Source organism: Quercus suber, unplaced genomic scaffold, assembly GCF_002906115.3.
Source record: "Quercus suber isolate HL8 unplaced genomic scaffold, Cork oak 2.0 scaffold_1116, whole genome shotgun sequence".
Classification (NCBI taxonomy): Eukaryota; Viridiplantae; Streptophyta; class Magnoliopsida; order Fagales; family Fagaceae; genus Quercus; species Quercus suber.
Window position 1 is genome coordinate 32,644 of NW_027070520.1, and position 18,438 is coordinate 51,081.

Genomic DNA, 18,438 nt, shown 5'->3' on the forward strand with positions numbered 1-18,438 from the left:
CAGCGAAAATATAAAAGACACAATGATATGATCACCTAGGAAACCACACGGTAAAAATCTGAGGATGATTTGACCTAGCTATCCTCAAGGTAAACCTGAATCCACTATGCGAAAGAATTGAAGTTCATACAAATGACTTACAAGCTCCTCGCTTGACTTCCTAATACTACCCACTAGTAGAACTTACTGACACGACCACGTGCAAGTTCCGAATCCACAGACTTCTTCTTTCTTGGATTCTCCAATCAGCTACAAGCACCCACGTTTGTTATTCTTTAAGCTCCAATGGCAGCAACTGAGTTGATCATCAAGATGTTGATATTATCTCTACTTTGAAAACCTTAAACTTTGTGTAAAGGAAAGTTCATCTAGATCTCATAAGAGATTTACACAAAACAGAAAAGTATGAGTAACAATACAACAAAAGCGACTCTAAAAATGTGGCTAGGGTTTTGCCTTTTATACCTAGGGTAAAAACAGAAAACCCAAAACGTTTAATGAGTTAGGGCTGAGTTGAAAAATTCTGCAGAAAAACATTCTGCCCAAGATTCGATCGATCGAGCCAGGCCGAAATGCACCAATGCATTTGCAGCCTCTCGATTCCAACTTTACATAAAAAATATAACTTTGAGCAAATCTAAACAAGACTAACCATATTGTTTTGATCATGGTTTGCCAACATTACACATTAGAGTTCTAAATACATAAATTTCTAAATTTTTAGAATCTAACAAACTCCCCTTTGGCAATCTGTGACAAAACACAAACACAAAACTTAAAGTTTACAAGTATAAAGTCCTTTACAACAATAATGCTCATAAACCCTAAAATTCAATCCTAACTACTATCCATCAGTTGCAAGTGTAGACAGCAGCTCAATTGAATCAACCTGTATATTCCTGAAACACTTAACAGACGCATAAACGCAAATGTGACAGAAAACAGTAAATAAACAGGTATAACATTCTTGTATGATTCACAAAACACATAATCAAGACATATATCAATGAATAACTCATAAATATAAATCAACAAGTAGTGAATCACAAGAAACAAGAATCATGTATATCAAAAACAATGTAACACCCAAAAACAGTTACTCCCCCTAACATGAATAGCCCCAAAACAATAATATACAAAGTGAAGCACCTAAATACAATCTAACATCTCCACTAGCTTCTCAAAACAAAAATAACTCTCCTCTTAACTATAAAAACTCCTATACAGTGTCAAAACTCTACTCTTCCTTTTTGTGACGGAATGCGAAAGGACAATCATATGCCATCATCAAAAGAAGGTGGAGAGGGTGAACGAAAATGTGCTACGTTGGCACGCAAAGCACGAATCTTGTCAAGCAAGTCCACCAAAATCTGACTATGAGCCGCCTAAATGGTCATGACAGTCTCCAAGGTACGACGAATATCAAAGTCATCCGAAGGAGGTAGAGGAACATCAGCAGTAGTAGCATCACCAGCAGGATCAGGAATATCCTCACCAGCAGGGCCTGTAGAAGAAGAAGGAGGAGATGCGCTACCAGAAGGCTCAGACCTAGGGTGTTTAGAGCCAGCCTGAAGATGAGCAGCCCTCTGTCTAAGAAAAGACGCATCTATGGGAGCAATCACATGAATAGGCTCAGAGGAGGGAAAACCACTAAGATCAAGATAAAGCAAAATCCTATGAATAAAAATAGGATGAACAAGAGCATGAGAAGAAGATGAACTCCTATAAACTTCGTTCAAAGAACGAAGAAACAAATGGGAAAAACTGATAAGAGCATCAGTGACAAGAGTATACAAAAAGACACATCGCTCGAGAGGAATGGTGTAAAGATGAGAAATGAGCCAGATAGAATGACAAGCTATCCTAAAGAAGAGATAGTGCAACTCAGATAGCTCAGTAGAAGTGATCCTAGAATCAGAACCCCATTGGATAGAAGACCCAGTGATGTAAGACATGACATCACTCAACAAAGGAGACTCATCATAAGGGTAGACTGGGTGCTAGACCAAGGGTACCCCAAGAGCATCAGCTACTACTGTAGGAGTAATGAGTACTCTACACCTCGTATCCAACTCTTTATTAAAGTATTGGAATCATAGACGCGGATAGAGATGTTCGAGAAGAACTCTTTAATCAAGGTAGCTGGAGGAGGAGGATTAGAAATATCCAACAGAGGTAACCAGTCCCGACACTCAAAATTTGCCCTAATGGTTGGATCAATCTCATTTAAAAGAACAGAACGCTCAGCCCAAATTTTTCTCTTAAGGTTCAGCTTCTCATAAATCTCTTGGTTTTTCTCACTCGAAAACCTCTCTCGGTCAAAGGAAGGAGGGGAAGGAGTAGGTGAGGGGACAGACCTACGAGCCCTAGTCTTCCTAGGCATAGTGCTAAGGAAATGACAGAGATACAAAGAAAAAATCAAAATAACACAAAAACCAAGAGCAGACTGTAAGTTAGCACAAAAAGATATAGAACAACAATCTATATGATGCATGAACAACCACAATGTCATGATGCATGTACTAATGCAGTAAGCAAAGTTCAAATTAAGGTCAATTTCACAAAATCGGCTTGAGTATAGAGTTTCTAACAAAAACCCTAAAAATTTGAAAAACCACTTGAATGTTTTGAAACAGAATTGATGAATTGAGCATTACATGACACAACACACAGATTATAATGCCTAATTACATCAAAACAACAAGCCAATTTCATCAATTTCAACCTAATTGAACAAAATTCCCAATTCGGATTCAATGCAAACCCTAGAATTTTAATTTTGCTCAAAACCCAAAATTGATCAAATTAAACTATTAATATCAAGTCTATATTATGTCCCCACAAAAACCCATTGATCAATTTCACAAAATAAGGCTTGAATCAGCAAAAATCCCAAAAAATGCAAAGTCCAAAAATATCCCTCAAATGCATGAGTTTATGCATGAAAACATGAAAGAAAATTCAAAAGGAAGGGCAAAAAGGTCTTATCGGTGTTAGAAGAGGAAAACCTTGCAAAATATTTAGAAGAAAATGACAAAAAATTCGCTGTAGAGCCTTGCCGAGTCGAAGAGAGAAAAGAAAAGTTTGAAACTTTTTGAAAAGTGACTTTGAAAACGTCAGATCTGAGTTTTAAAAAAACTTGATTCACGATATTCAATTGATCGAAAATCACATTTGATCGATCGAATCAATCCAAGACTTTTAAAAGAATTGAAGCACATTTTCAATCGATCGAAAAATAGAATGGATCGGTCGAAACAGGCAGAGGCTCACAAAAAATTTTTCTAAGAAAAAAAAACACAATTTTTGAAAGAACAAACACATTTTGACACAAACTCCTCAAAGCATTAGATTTGATGAACAGAATGCATGAGTATGAGATGGAATGCCTTTTCAAAAACCCAAGTTTTAATCCCAGTTTCTCCAAAGAAAATTTCAGCCATTCTCCCTTTAAGCTCTTAAGCAAAAAAAATGTTTTGCATAATACTCAAGGTATTTTTAAACTTGGTTGGTCAGACCAAAAACACACACAATAACATGTACAGTGTTTAGCAAAGATTAACTTGTGTAGTGCATGCAAACTAGCAAAAACTTGAGATATATGTGAGGTGATATGTGAATAGAAATCAATCACAAAATCTATAAAATTTATCACACAGAATTTAAAAGAGATTATCACCAAAAGAGTTACATCATATAACTCTCACATCTCCTAGAACATAAGCTTGCAATCATGTAAGTTTCTTGAATTTTGCCTCATTATTTTGTGAATTGGCATCAAGCCTAATAGTATACACCAATTTTAATTATGTGAAATGGTATCAAGCCTAATAGTACACACCAATTTTAAGTATTAAGCAATTAATCGAGGCTACACCTTATGTTCTTTTTGTGCATATGCTACATTTTCTCGAGCACAAAATCTTATGATATGCACTAAGATGTTCATGATTGGCTAGTAAATAGTGGTGAGATGGTTATTTATGCCTTTCTCAAAAGGATCAAGTCCGACAGTCAAATAACATGTGACTTCAAGATTAAGACAAAGTGATAAACACCATAAACATCTTTCCCACACAACATGCACTACAAAATTTTAACTAGTCAAGTGCAATAAATAAACTCATCAAAGCTAAACAAGGTACACAAGACATGTTATGTGTAAATAAATTGACCAACCTTGTTTTCAAAAGCCAAGAAAAATAGTGCCAAACAAAGTTTTGCTTTTCCCTTTTTTCTTTTTTTCTTTTTATTTTTATTTTAAAAGAGAAAACAAATAAATTCTAGAATGAAATGCATGAATGTAATGCAATGCACGTCCTAGAAAGAAAAACAAAAAAATACAGACACCAAAGAACAATGGTCACAAAGGAATGAGCAATGAAGTACAAGGACCATGTTAGAAAGACTCAATTAGATCGAGTCTTTTGCATCCAAAACCGTTTAGATACACCATGAGCATTGGAGTTCTTATTCATATTCGAGTGATTTCCAACTCCAGGATTGGAATAAAGATTCAACACCTTTACCAATTCACCAATGAGTGCCATAGGATCTTGTACTTGGGACACAGACACTTTTGGTTTGTTTGCTCTCTTAGCAGCTTGAAGCTTGTAACAGTTAGGATGAATGTGTCCAGACTTTCCACAATAATGACAAACCCAAACAGGTTTACCATGCATCTTGTCCTTAGAAATGGTAGACTCCTTAGGTTTAGACTTTTTCAGATTAACCCTAATCTTCCTAGGGGGTGAAACTTCTACAGGTTAGACAACCTCACTCACAAGAGGTTTAACAGTTTCACTCACAACTTCACTCACAGAAGGTTCAGAAGAAGAAGAAGGAACAAAGTTCGTGGAAGTAGGTGTAGACATAAAGATGCTTTCAACATATCCTAAACCAGATTTGTCAGAAGGATATTTTTGAACATTCAGCATTTTATCAAGTTTAGAACTAGCAGATCTAGCAACAGATAAATCATGTTCCAAAGTTTTAACTTTATCAAGTAAAAACATGTTCTCAGATTTCACATGATTCAAAAGATCATTAGCATCAAATAATTTAATAAGAAAATTTTTCTTTTCAAGTTCAAGAGAATCAATTTTCTTCAGGCCAAGTTCAACATTCATAGCATCCTTTGCAGCAACTTTGCAAAGTTTATTATAAACCTCTTGAAGATCTACATCCTCAGAGAGTTCCCCATCAGAAGGGTTCTCTTCAACAGATATAATTTCATTGACTACAGCAGTAGCAGTGAAAGGAATGAAGTTTCCATCCTCGTCACATCCAGACTCATCATCAGAAATCTCATTATCACTGAGGGTTACAGCCATAGCTTTACCCTTAGACCTCAAGAATGTAGGACATTCAGATTTAACATGACCATACACTTGACAGCAAAACACTGAGTACCCTAAGAATTGTTTGAAGATTGACCAACTTTATCTCTAGGTTTTTCAAAGTTATTAACCTTAGTGGGATCATTCTTCCTAAAGTTTCTAGGTTCAGCAGTGTTTGTACCTCTTGCCTTTCTGTTGTTATTCCTAAGAAAGTTTTTAAAGTTCTTGGCAAGATACGCAATCTCTGTAGCAAAGAGCTCATCATCAAATCCACCAACCTCAACATCATTAACAGACTTAAGAGCCATTGATTTGGATTTGGAAGCTTTGGGTAGATCAGACTCATAGGACTGAAGAGATCCTACAAGCTCATTTACAGGGATGGAGTCCACATCTTTGCTCTCAGTAATAGCAGTTACTTTGGGTCTAAAATTTTTAATTAAAGATCTAAGAATCTTTCTAACAATTTTAGGTTGATCATAGATTTCACCCAAATTAAAAGCAAAATTAACAATATCATTCAATTTAGCATAGAATTCATCAAAAGATTCATCATCAGACATTCTAATGCTTTCAAATTTAGAAGTTAATTGCTGCAGCTTGTTAATCTTAACTGCCTTTGTGCCTTCATGCACAGTTTGGAGGATTTTTCAAGCAGCATGAGCAACTTCAACATTAGAGATTCTCTTAAATTTCTCAATAGAAACAGCATTAAAGATGACATTCATAACTTTGCTATTGAAACCAGTTGCTTCTTTTTGAGAAGTTTGCCACTCACTCACAGGAGTAGTGGGCTTCTTCCATTCGTACTCAACGGAATTCCAAACTCTCTCATCAATGGATTTCAGGAATGCTCTCATCCTTACTTTCCAATAAACATAGTTATTCCCATCAAAGTGAGGAGGAACAACAAGAGAGTGTTCATGCTCCATGACAACAGGGGTCAAGGATCAGCCCAGAGATCAAAAAATCTCAAACAAGAGAGCTACCCGCTTTGATACCACTTGAACAGTTTTTAGACCCCTTAACCTAACCAGATTAACCTAGTTAATTAGCTAAGTGATTAACTTAGTCAAATTATGCAGTTCTAGGTTATCACAAACATACAATCATATCAAGAATGTAAAACAGCGGAAATATAAAAGACACAATGATATGATCACCCAGGAAACCACACAGTAAAAACCTGGGGGATGATTTGACCTAGCTATCCTCAAGGTAAACCTGAATCCACTATGCGAAAGAATCGAAGTTCATACAAAATAACTTACAAGCTCCCCGCTTGACTTCCTAATGCTACTCACTAGTAGAACTTACTGACACGACCACGTGCAAGCTCCGAATCCATGGACTCTTTCTTTCTTGGATTTTCCAATCAGCTACAAGCACCCACACTTGTTATTCTTTAAGCTCCAATGGTAGCAACCAAGTTGATCATCAAGATGTTGATACTATCTCTACCTTGAAAACCCTAAACTTTGTGTAAAGGAAAGCTCCTCTAGATTTCACAAGAGATTTACACAAAACAGAGAAGTATGAGCAACAATACAACATGAGCGACTCTAAAAACATGGCTAGGGTTTTGCCTTTTATACTTAGGGTAAAAACAGAAAACCCAAAATGTTTAATGAGCTAGGGCTGAGTTGGAAAATTCTGTTGAAAAATATTCTGCCCAAGATTCGATCGATCGAGTCCAACTTTCGATCGATCGAGCCAGGCCAAAATGCACTAATGCATCTGCAGCCTCTCGATTCCAACTTTACATAAAAAATATAACTTTGAGCAAGTCTAAACAAGATTAACCATATTGTTTTGATCATGGTTTGCTAATATTACACATTAGAGTTCTAAATACATAAATTCCTAAATCTTTAGAACCTAATAGTAGCCATTGGTCCAAACATCATAACAGCCGCAGGATTTCTCATGTTAGTTATCTCATGTTAGAATACCCAAGGTTATTTTTTGAACCAACTTCCCCTTGAACATAGTGAACTAAGTGGTTGTAGATGGAGTTGATGAACATGTGAATCTATGTGTATCATCAGGTTGATTCTCTACAATTCTGGCTATAGTAATATTTTGTGATTATCGAATTTTTACTAGCAAACTTCTTCTAGTATAATATAAGAATGCATAGTTTCATGGTGACTATCGTGGAAGAGCGGAAATTTCTTGTTGTTCAAATTAAAGAAAAAAAAGAAAAATATAGAGAGAATTGTAGTAAACACAAGCAATGGAAAAAGAAAGAGAGAATACAGAAGGTCATTTGAATTGGCTTGATTTTATGTTCATGGAAAGCCCTTGACAACTACATGTTTGATGTTAACACTCTATGTTATACAATCAACTTTGATAGCGTATATTTACAAATTTCATTAAGTAGGGTTAGGTGTACATGAACTTATTACAAATGCTACGACTTGAAGAGAAAACAAAAGCTAAGAACGTTTATTTATAAACTAACAAATTGTCGGCTAGTGAGGAAAGATTCATGCACAGGCCACCTATAACAGTTTATTTTACTAAGCTTCTTAGGGTTTGGCTTTGATATGGTACATAGGAATTACTTTGGACTGTCATGTATCGGTTCAGTTGGGTCCACCAGTGTGAGTTCTGTAACTTTGTGTCTGCACATGGCTTGAAAGCTGACCTTGTTTCACTAAAATCTTAGCGTTTTGCGTGAATCATGAACTTTTTTTTTTTAGTGAAAAACCAGAATAGTGGGGACTAACAGCCAACTTGCCCTCCACATAATTTTTATTGGTTTTGTATGTGTTTTCTTAATTAATGAATGCCCAAGAACTAGCATAAATTAAGGTATTCTATGTGAAAAATGACGGTATAAAAATGTAGAAAATAAGTTAAAATAATATTACCATGCATGACTTTGATCTTACTATTAAACAAGCCTTCAAAACAAATTTTCCACAAATCAGGTTATATAGTAGATTTTTTCTAATAAATTTTTTTTATATAAATAAGAGAATTTGACCTTAAAAACCAAAAAACATAAAAAGGATAGGCGTCACTAGACGATAAAAGCGCCGGCTTAGCTGCTTTAATAATCATTACTCTATCTATAAAATAGTGAAACCCTAAAATATTGGTATCCATGAGAATTCTCCTTCGATGTTCTAAATCTTCTCTGCAGTACTACTTGTCACGCTCCAAACCCAAAAGGGTCCAAAGCATGAGAAATACATCCCAAGGGTACCTGTAGATTTTTCCTTTTTGGACAACCAACTATAGGAGATCTTTATTTTCCTTTCATTTCCACATGATAAGAATATATAACCTTAAATCTCCACATTACAAGTCAGAGCTCTATAACACCTTTACGAACAATAACTAAAAATCATGTGCTTCCACATAATACATGAATATATTACAAACTCTGATTAATTAAGGCAACCAACCTCGAGTCTAGGCCTACCACGCCAAAGGCTAACAAACTTCAAGCAACCAACCTCCAATACAATTAATTAAGGCATCATTGAACTTAGCAAGATTAAGCCACCAACCATTTATAACAAAAGTCTCCAAATTTAACATAGCATTCCAATCATCACCAATGATGTAAGCTCCATAGCCAAGGTATAGCTAATAAATCTGAAAAACTGTTAAAGGGTGGGATGAGCTAAAACCTAGTCAGTAGCATATTTAATGGGGGTGGGAGAAATGCAAGTTTAATCTTTAATAATAATAATATGACAAGAATGATTTAATAATAAAATACAAAGTTTCTTAAAATAAATACCTTGAAACTATACATTATAATCTGTGAGCATTAACAATATAATTTCCAAAACCATAATATCTAGCATAAGATAAATTATTACAAATTTACCATACTACCACATAGACCGGTTAGGGGATCCACCCATTCACAACTGGCATGATATTGTCCTCTTTGGTATGCAGACTCTTGGCCCCATGGACAGCAGCCTCACCCATACTCTCAAGGTTTTTCTCTCCCCCCATGGGCAGCAGAGAGAGCGCGTCAAATAGGACCTCTCTTGCATGTGGTCTCTTGGCCCCATGGGCAGCAGCCTCACCCATACACAATCAAGGAACCTCTTCCCCCCATGGATAGCAGGGAAGAACGCGTCATCCAAAGTGAAAGGGCACTGACCTGGATTTGATTCCATTGTCACAAAGACTACAGAAACCAAATCGGGTGATCACCGGGAAATCACACATGACATGGTGTTAAAACAACATAAGCTCACAGGTTACATTACTTTGAAACACATAGTTCATATCCAGGTAGTTACAGAAAACCTTAAATAATCTAACTTCTACAAAATTTGTAAGGTCTTCAACTTCATTCTTGTCAAAAGGATTTTCTATCAATTTCCCAAGTACTAAGACAAGATAAGCATCTTAAATTTTCCAATACACCATAAAATCCATGATTTTCTTATTGAGATTAAATAAAAGATGCCCATTTTTTCATATCAACAATTCATGCATTTCCCCAAATGCAATACCAAAAATGATGCACTTTTCATATATAATAGAGTCACAACACAATACTTTTAAGAAAACATATATCTATATATAATTTTCCAAAATGTGTTTGACCCAAAAACAACATTTATAAAACATGGTTATTTTCCAAAATTCCATTAAAAAGCTACTTACCTTGCAACCGCGAAAGCTTAATTTTCCAAGCTCCAAAGAGATTAGCTAGAACCTAAACAATGTCAAGTATATCTATCACAATAAATATAGAGCTTGAAATTGCATCTAGCCACAATTTAGGAATTGCCAAATAATCACTTAATTAGGCAAGCCTAGTATTCGACCTCACATGCAATGTATTCCACTTCCAAATTTTCTCAAAACAATTTAATTTGCAAGGCATAGACTCCCATTTATACTCATAAATCATTCAAGGTGTCATATCTAACATCAAAACCTCCACACTTTATAAGTACTTCTCATAAGATTTATATAACATCATCAAGTGACCCATGACACCAAAATCATAATTTTCTCCAAGACAAACAATTTAAATCTTTAACTAGCTCCAAATAATTAATAAAAATTATATTCACCATCTATCACATTTTATAACTCAAAACCTCTAAATTTTCACCATAACAAGCCTTAGATAGCCATCATTGTAAAAATCATGAACTCACTCATCAAATACATCCATCAAGACCAAAACCCATACATATAAACACATGAATATCATTTCCAAAACTCTTAAATCACATGAATATCATTATTAAAACTTGGGTAAAATAACCTCAAACAAGAACATTAATACCCATCAAAAGAGATTAGAACTTTTACCTCAAATAACTTATGTGAAGGTGTGATGTTCTTGAGGGTTTTCTAGTGATTTGCCGGAAAAAATGGTGGAGAGGATGATGAGGAGTGTACCGGTGGGAGAGTGAGGGAGAGGAGTGTGTGTATGTGTGTGTGTGTTGAGTGAAAATGAAAAAGAAAAGAGAAACAAGAATGAGACAACCGGCCAAAGAGAGAAAAGAGAGAATTGTGAGATATGTGGTGGGAATGGGTGGGGTAGGTGGGGTCACCTTTTTTTTTTTTTTTTGACTTGTTGGGACGTTACATTCTTCCCCTCTTATAAAAATTTCATCCTCGAAATTTTACGTACCTTGATCTTGAAAAAGGCCTGGGTATCTTGACAACATATCATCCTCAAGCTCCCAAGATGCCTTTTTCACTGAATGATTCTTTCAAAGCACCTTTACCCAAGATATTGTTCTATTGTGTAACACTTGCTCCTTACGATCCAAAATCTCTACTAGAATTTCCTTATATGACAAATCATCTCTAATCTAAAGATGCTTATATCTCAAAACATGCAAAGGGTCAGGAATGTATTTCCTTAATATAGACTCATGGAAAACATTATGAATTCCTAACAAGGCCGGTGGTAGGGCAATTCTATATGCAACTTCGTTCACGCTCTCCAAGACCTCAAAAGGCCCTACAAACCTAGGGCTTAACTTACCCTTCTTACCAAATCTCATTACTCTTTTCATTGGTGCAACACGTAGGAAAACTTTATCTCCAATTTCAAGTTCCACCTTTAATGTCATGATAGCTTTTCTGTCTACTTTGGGTTGCTCGTAATCTATCATGAATCTGATTTACCATTTCACAAGTCCTCTAAACAATCTCTAGCCCCAAGATTTTTCGTTCTCCAACATCATCCCAACAAATTGGGGATCTACACTTTCTCCCATACAAAGCCTCATAAGGTGCTGCTCTAATACTTGAAAGGTAACTATTATTATAATCAAACTCCACCAAAGGTAAGTGACTATCCCAACTTCCTTTTAAAATCCAAAACACATGTTCTCAACATATCTTCTAGAGTTTGAATAGTCATTTCAAACTGTCCATCTGTTTCAGGGTGGAATGATGTGCTAAAATCCAATCTAGTACCCAAGGCCTTTTGCATACCACCCCAAAAATGCGAAGTAAACCTTGGATCTCTATTTGAAACAATAAAAGTGGGTACTCCATGAAGTCTCAAGATCTCATCAACATAAAGCTGAGCTAACTAATCAAGGAAGTAGTTCATTCGAATAGGGAGAAAATGAGCTGATTTTGTCATTCTATCAATAATCACCCAAATAGCATCATGACCCTTAGGAGATCTCGGCAATCCTGAAACAAAATCCATAGTGATTTTCTCTCACTTCCATTGGGGAATAGGAAATGGTTGCAACAAACCTGAGGGTCGGTGCAACACCTTAACCTGCTGACAAGTCAAATATTGCCCTACAAAGTAAGCAATCTCCCTTTTCATATTATTCCACCAAAAGTTTTCATGAAGATCATGGTACGTCTTTGTACTACCCAGATGTATTGTATATGGGGAATAGTGAGCCTCCTCTAGAATCTCCTTTTTAACCAATGGATCATTTGGCACACAAAGTTTACTTCCAAATCTCAAAGCACCATCCTCAGAGATAGAAAATTCAGATTTCTTTTCACTACGCACCTCATCCATGATTTTCTTTAAATGTGGGTCACCGGCCTGTGACAATTTAATTCTTTCCACCAAAGTTGGTTGCACACTCAAACTAGTCAGGTAGGCCTCAAAATGACCCATAACAACCTCAATCTCCATCCTTTCAAGATCCTGAATAATTTCTTTTCGAGTGGTTAGCAAAACAGCTAAAAAAAACTTGAAGGCTTTCTACTAAGAGCATCAGCTACAACATTAGCCTTACCAAGATAATAGTTAATAGAGCAATCATAATCCTTAACCAGTTCTAACCATCTCCTGTGCCTCATATTTAACTCCTTCTGGGTAAAGAACTACTTTAAACTTTTATGATCAGTGAAAATCTCGCATCTTTCCCCATATAAATAATGTCTCCAAATTTTCAAAGCAAAAAAAAACTGCAACCAAATCCAAGTCATGAGTGGGGTAATTTTTTTTTCATAATTTTTCAACTGACGAGAGGCATAAGCCACAACCTTTCCATTTTGCATCAACACACAACTAAGTCCTTTATGAGAAGCATCACTATAAATGACAAAACCCCCCTGTACTTGAAGGGATAGTTAACACTGGAGCTATGACCAATCTCTGCTTTAGCTCTTGGAAGCTTTTCTCACATTCTTCCTTCCATTCGAATTTAACATTTTTTTTTCCAAGTAAACTGTGTTAAAGGAGTTGCAATGCGGGAAAATCCCTTTACAAATCTTTTATAGTAACCAGCAAGGCCCAAGAAACTTCTAACCTCACTCACATTTGTAGGCCTATCCCAATTAACCACCGCTTCTATCTTATTAGGATCCACTGTAATTCCATCTTTAGATATCACATGACCCAAGAACACTACTTGATTCAACCAGAATTCACACTACTTTAGTTTAGCATACAACTTCCTTTCTCTTAGGATTTGTAAAACAATCCTCAAGTGTTCTTCATGTTCTTCTTGACTCTTAGAATAAATCAAAATATCATCAATGAACATAATGACAAATCGATCTAACTTATGAAACACCCTATTCATCAAATCCATAAAAGCAGCAGGGGCATTAGTTAATCCAAACGGCATCACCAAAAATTCATAATGACCATATCTAGTCCGAAAGGCTGTCTTTGGTATATCCTTACCCTTAATCTTCAACTGGTGGTAACCAAAATGAAGATCAATATTAGAAAAGACTTGTGCTCCTTGCAACTGATCAAATAGGTCATCAATACGAGGCAAATGATATTTGTTCTTTATGGTGACTCTATTAAGCTCATGGTAATCAATACATAACCTCATAGACCCATCCTTTTTCTCAAAACAATGCACACCAGCATGGTAAGAAGCCAACCAATCCATGCCCAAAATGACATCAAAATCATGCATATCTAGTAATACCAAATCAGCCAATAACTCTCTACCCTCAATACAACGAATACAATACTTAAGCACAAGATTAGTCCATTCAAGTATCACCAACAGGAGTAGAAACCAATAACTCCAAAATCAAGTACTTCAGGGCTCCCAATAACTTTTCCATTTTTAGCAACCAATTCTGCTACCATTGGATCAGGCTCCCTATTAAATGTTGGAGGGTTTTGCTTATGGAACTCCCCAAAAGAACAACCCTCCCACCCACAGTCACCACCCTGGACCGATCTAGCAATCCTTGCATAGATCCTGTCTGCCACCTCATCAATCTCAACTCCATCAAGAGTGACAAATCTCTCATGCTTTTGGCATTGCCCAAGGCCATGCTCTGGAGCTGCAACCCCATCCACATGCCTTACTTGATGTGCTTTCTTTTCATTCGGAGGTAAAATGTACAAAGGTACTTATGTCTATGCCCAAGAAACAAAGTAGGTAATCGCAAGGCAACATAGAAGGTTAACATAGACGAGCTAGATAAGAATAAAGAAAAAGCAAGTGGAAGTTGAAACAAATGAAAAGAATAAAGGATTCATCAAACTCCTAATGCTCTGACTTAGATCAAAATCAATTCATATTTTCAAAAGTCTACAGAATCATAACCTAAGCTCTGATACCATAACTGTCACGCCCCAAACCCAAAAGGGTCCAAAGCATGAGAAATACATCCCAAGGGTACCTGTAGATTTTTCCTTTTTGGATAACCAACTATAGGAGATCTTTATTTTCCTTTCATTTCCACATGATAAGAATATATAACCTTAAATCTCCACATTACAAGTCAGAGCTCTATAACACCTTTACGAACAATAACTAAAAATCATGTGCTTCGACATAATACATGAATATATTACAAACTCTGATTAAATTACACAAAGTGACAATCTTATCAAGAATAACGACCTTAACATCGAGTCTAGGCCTACACGCCAAAGGCTAACAAACTTCAAGCAACCAACCTCCAATACAATTAATTAAGGCATCATTGAACTTAGCAAGATTAAGCCACCAACCATTTATAGCAAAAGTCTCCAAATTTAACATAGCATTCCAATCATCACCAATTATGTAAGCTCCATAGCCAAGGTATAGCTAATAAATCTGAAAAACTGTTAAAGGGTGGGATGAGCTAAAGCCCAGTAAGTAGCATATTTAATGGGGGTGGGGGAAATGCAAGTTTCATCTTCAATAATAATAATATGACAAGAATGATTTAATAATAAAATACAAAGTTTCTCAAAATAAATACCTTGAAACTATACATTATAATATGTGAGCATTAACAATATAATTTCCAAAACCATAATATCTAGCATAAGATAAATTATCACAAATTTACCATACTACCACATAGACCGGTCAGGGGATCTACCCATTCACAACTGGCATGATATTGTCCTCTCTGGTATGCAGACTCTTGGCCCCATGGACAGCAGCCTCACCCATACCCTCAAGGTTTTTCTCTCCCCACATGGGTAGCAGAGAGAGCGTGTCAAATAGGACCTCTCTTGCATGTGGTCTCTTGGCCCCATGGGCAGCAGCCTCACCCACACACAATCAAGGAACCTCTTCCCCCCATGGACAGCGGGGAAGAACGCGTCATCCAAAGTGAAAGGGCACTGACCTGGATTTGATTCCATTGTCACAAAGACTACAGAAACCAAATCGGGTGATCACCAGGAAATTACACATGGCATGGTGTTAAAACCATATAAGTTCACAGGTTACATTACTTTGAAACACATAGTTCATATCCAGGTAGTTACAGAAAACTTTAAATAATCTAACTTCTACAAAGTTTGTAAGGTCTTCAACTTCATTCTTGTCAAAAGGATTTTCTATCAATTTCCCAAGTACTAAGACAAGATAAGCATCTTAAATTTTTCAATACACCATAAAATCCATGATTTTCTTATCAAGATTAAATAAAAGATGCTCATTTTTTCATATCAACAATTCATGCATTTCCCCAAATGCAATACCAAAAATGATGCACTTTTCATATATAATAGGGTCACAACACAATACTTTTAAGAAAACATATATCTATATATAATTTTCCAAAATGTGTTTGACCAAAAAACAACATTTATAAAACATGGTTATTTTCCAAAATCCCATTAAAAAGCTACTTACCTCGCAACCGCGAAAGCCTAATTTTCCAAGCTCCAAAGAGATTAGCTAGAACCTAAACAATATCAAGTATATCTATCACAATAAATATAGAGCTTGAAATTGCACCTAGCTACAATTTAGGAATTGCCAAATAATCACTTAATTAGGCAAGCCTAGTATTCAACCTCACATGCAATGTATTCCACTTCCAAATTTTCTCAAAACAATTTAATTTGCAAGGCATAGACTCCCATTTATACTCATAAATCATTCAAGGTGTCATATCTAACATCAAAACCTCCAGACTTTATAAGTACTTCTCATAAGATTCATATAACATCATCAAGTGACCCATGACACCAAAATCATAATTTTCTCCAAGACAAATAATTTAAATCTTTAACTAACTCCAAATAATTAATAAAAATTATATTCACCATCTATCACATTTTATAACTCAAAACCTCTAAATTTTCACCATAATAAGCCTTAGATAGCCATCATTGTAAAAATCATGAACTCACTCATCAAATACATCCATCAAGACCAAAACCCATACATATAAACACATGAATATCATTTCCAAAACTCTTAAATCACATGAATATCATTATTAAAACTTGGGTAAAATAACCTCAAACAAGAACATTAATACCCATCAAAAGAGATTAGAACTTTTACCTCAAATAACTTATGTGAAGGTGTGATGTTCTTGAGGGTTTTCTAGTGATTTGCCGGAAAAAATGGTGGAGAGGATGATGAGGAGTGTACCGGTGGGAGAGTGAGGGAGAGGAGTGTGTGTATGTGTGTGTGTGTTGAGTGAAAATGAAAAAGAAAAAAGAAACAAGAATGAGACAACCGGCCAAAGAGAGAAAAGAGAGAATTGTGAGATATGTGGTGGGAATGGGTAGGGTAGGTGGGGTAGTTGGGAGGCACGTGGGAACCATTAAAAATTTGACCTTTTTTTTTTTGGTTTTTTTGACTTGCTGGGACGTTACACTACTAATGGTATTGGCGTATTGCCAAATGCCAACAATCACTCTCACGGCTCTATAAATACACCCACAGATGGAAGGGTTTATGCAACACAATCTTAGTTGAGTCAAGCTCTAAGAAAATTTCTTTGCTTGCTTTCTGAGCTGATTTAGTTAAAACTCCCTCTCCTACTCCCTCAATCTCTCTCAACCAAAATGGCCCAAAGCAAGTTAATCTCAGCTTTTCTTTTCTCGGTATTCATTCTCTCCCACAAATTCATTCCATTGAGGGAAGGTATTTGCGTGAAGGGAAGAAGAGTAATAAACCCCAAACCCTCCAAACTCAAACTAAAATCTCTGAAACAGTAACTATCAAACACGATGGTGTGTTGCTTGGTGATGACAAATCAAACCAAGAGATAACCAGTGAGTCTCCTCCTGCACCACCAACCGTGAGTGTAACTCAGCCGCCGCCTCCTACAAATCGTGTTGTCGATGACTTCTTTCATCCCACAGCATCTGGTCAGAGCCCTAGTGGTGTTGGGCATTCCATTCAAAACTAAGGAATTAATTTCCTAGCCTTCCTGGATGACCCCTCCCCCCCCCCCCCCCCCCCCCCCCCCCCCCCCCCCCACACACACACACACACATATATGTTCTCATTGCTCGCGCAGTAAATGTGTTTGTTGTATGTATTTATATGTATTAATGGCCTTTTCGCCTAGTAGTTTATGTGCAATTAGTCGTGAATGCGAGACGTAGGGTTAAACTTTTCCCAACTAATTGCTTGTCAAGAAAAAAAGAAAAAAGAAATAAGACGTTTGTATTTATAATCTACTTTCTACTTATGGAATCAAATTATTATGGGTTCTACTTTTTATTTATCTTATAAAACCAGTTTGGTTTGTATCTTTGTATTGATGTGAATACAACCGGAGATCACCCATAAAAAAGGTGACAACTGAAACTGCGAGTGACTAACTCACATCCAAACCGGTTTACCCAAGCTCAGCAACTAAAGGAAACGAATTGACAATAAAATCTATGAAACAAAAACTATCAAACATGGCGGTGTGTTGCATTGTGATGACAAATCAACTCGATTACTAGCGTGTTTAAATATGGCGGTGTGTTGCATTTTTTTTTCCCTCACGTTCATCTTATTTTTTACTCAAACTTTTTTCTTTATCACTACACCACTTTCAAACACATGTTTAAAAAAAGGAATTATAATTATCACTTATCTCTAAAATTTATCTTTTTTATTTGTTTGAAAAATAAAAAAAAATTCAAATTATAATAAATGCAAATTATTAATCTTTACAAAAAAAAAAAAACCTTTGAGCACGTGCAACGCACGTGCTTAGAGACTAGTTATCTATACTATTATTTAAGGAGTTTCCCTTGTTTGGACTGTACGTTTTTTTTTTTTTTTTTTTTCTTTTTTTTTGTTGTTCTAAAATACACCCAACACTCCTAGGTTTAAGTAGAGATAAAACTAAAGGATAGACAGATAAAAATACATGTCTAATTTTTATTACAACATTGGTTATAAAATAGAAACACTCTTTATTTAGAATTTGAAATGCTCCAATTATCTAAACT

The 18,438-nt window shown here is 35.8% G+C and overlaps 1 protein-coding gene across 9 annotated transcripts; it reads right to left on the bottom strand.

Moving 5' to 3' along the window:
* Positions 1 to 513: 513 nt before the first annotated feature.
* On the bottom strand, positions 514 to 16,833 carry LOC136065748 (uncharacterized). 9 transcript variants are annotated; one of them, XM_065769322.1, is made up of 5 exons: positions 16,541 to 16,833; positions 15,881 to 15,932; positions 14,758 to 15,395; positions 9,987 to 10,038; positions 514 to 8,959 (listed from the first exon to the last, which is right to left on the bottom strand). In XM_065769322.1, exon 5 carries the CDS (start codon positions 1,953 to 1,955, stop codon positions 1,386 to 1,388), a length of 570 nt encoding a protein of 189 aa, XP_065625394.1. In that variant the 5' UTR covers positions 1,956 to 8,959; positions 9,987 to 10,038; positions 14,758 to 15,395; positions 15,881 to 15,932; positions 16,541 to 16,833; the 3' UTR covers positions 514 to 1,385. The 9 variants fall into 8 exon arrangements, 6 of the variants coding, with proteins under 6 accessions (XP_065625396.1, XP_065625395.1, XP_065625394.1 ...); XM_065769324.1 differs by having other exon boundaries at positions 14,758 to 14,853; XM_065769323.1 differs by having other exon boundaries at positions 14,758 to 15,368.
* Positions 16,834 to 18,438: the final 1,605 nt, after the last annotated feature.

Coding starts and splice junctions, on each gene's coding strand:
- LOC136065748 (XM_065769325.1), bottom strand. CDS start 1,955: ATGTCTTACATCACTGGGTCTTCTATCCAATGGGGTTCTGATTCTAGG.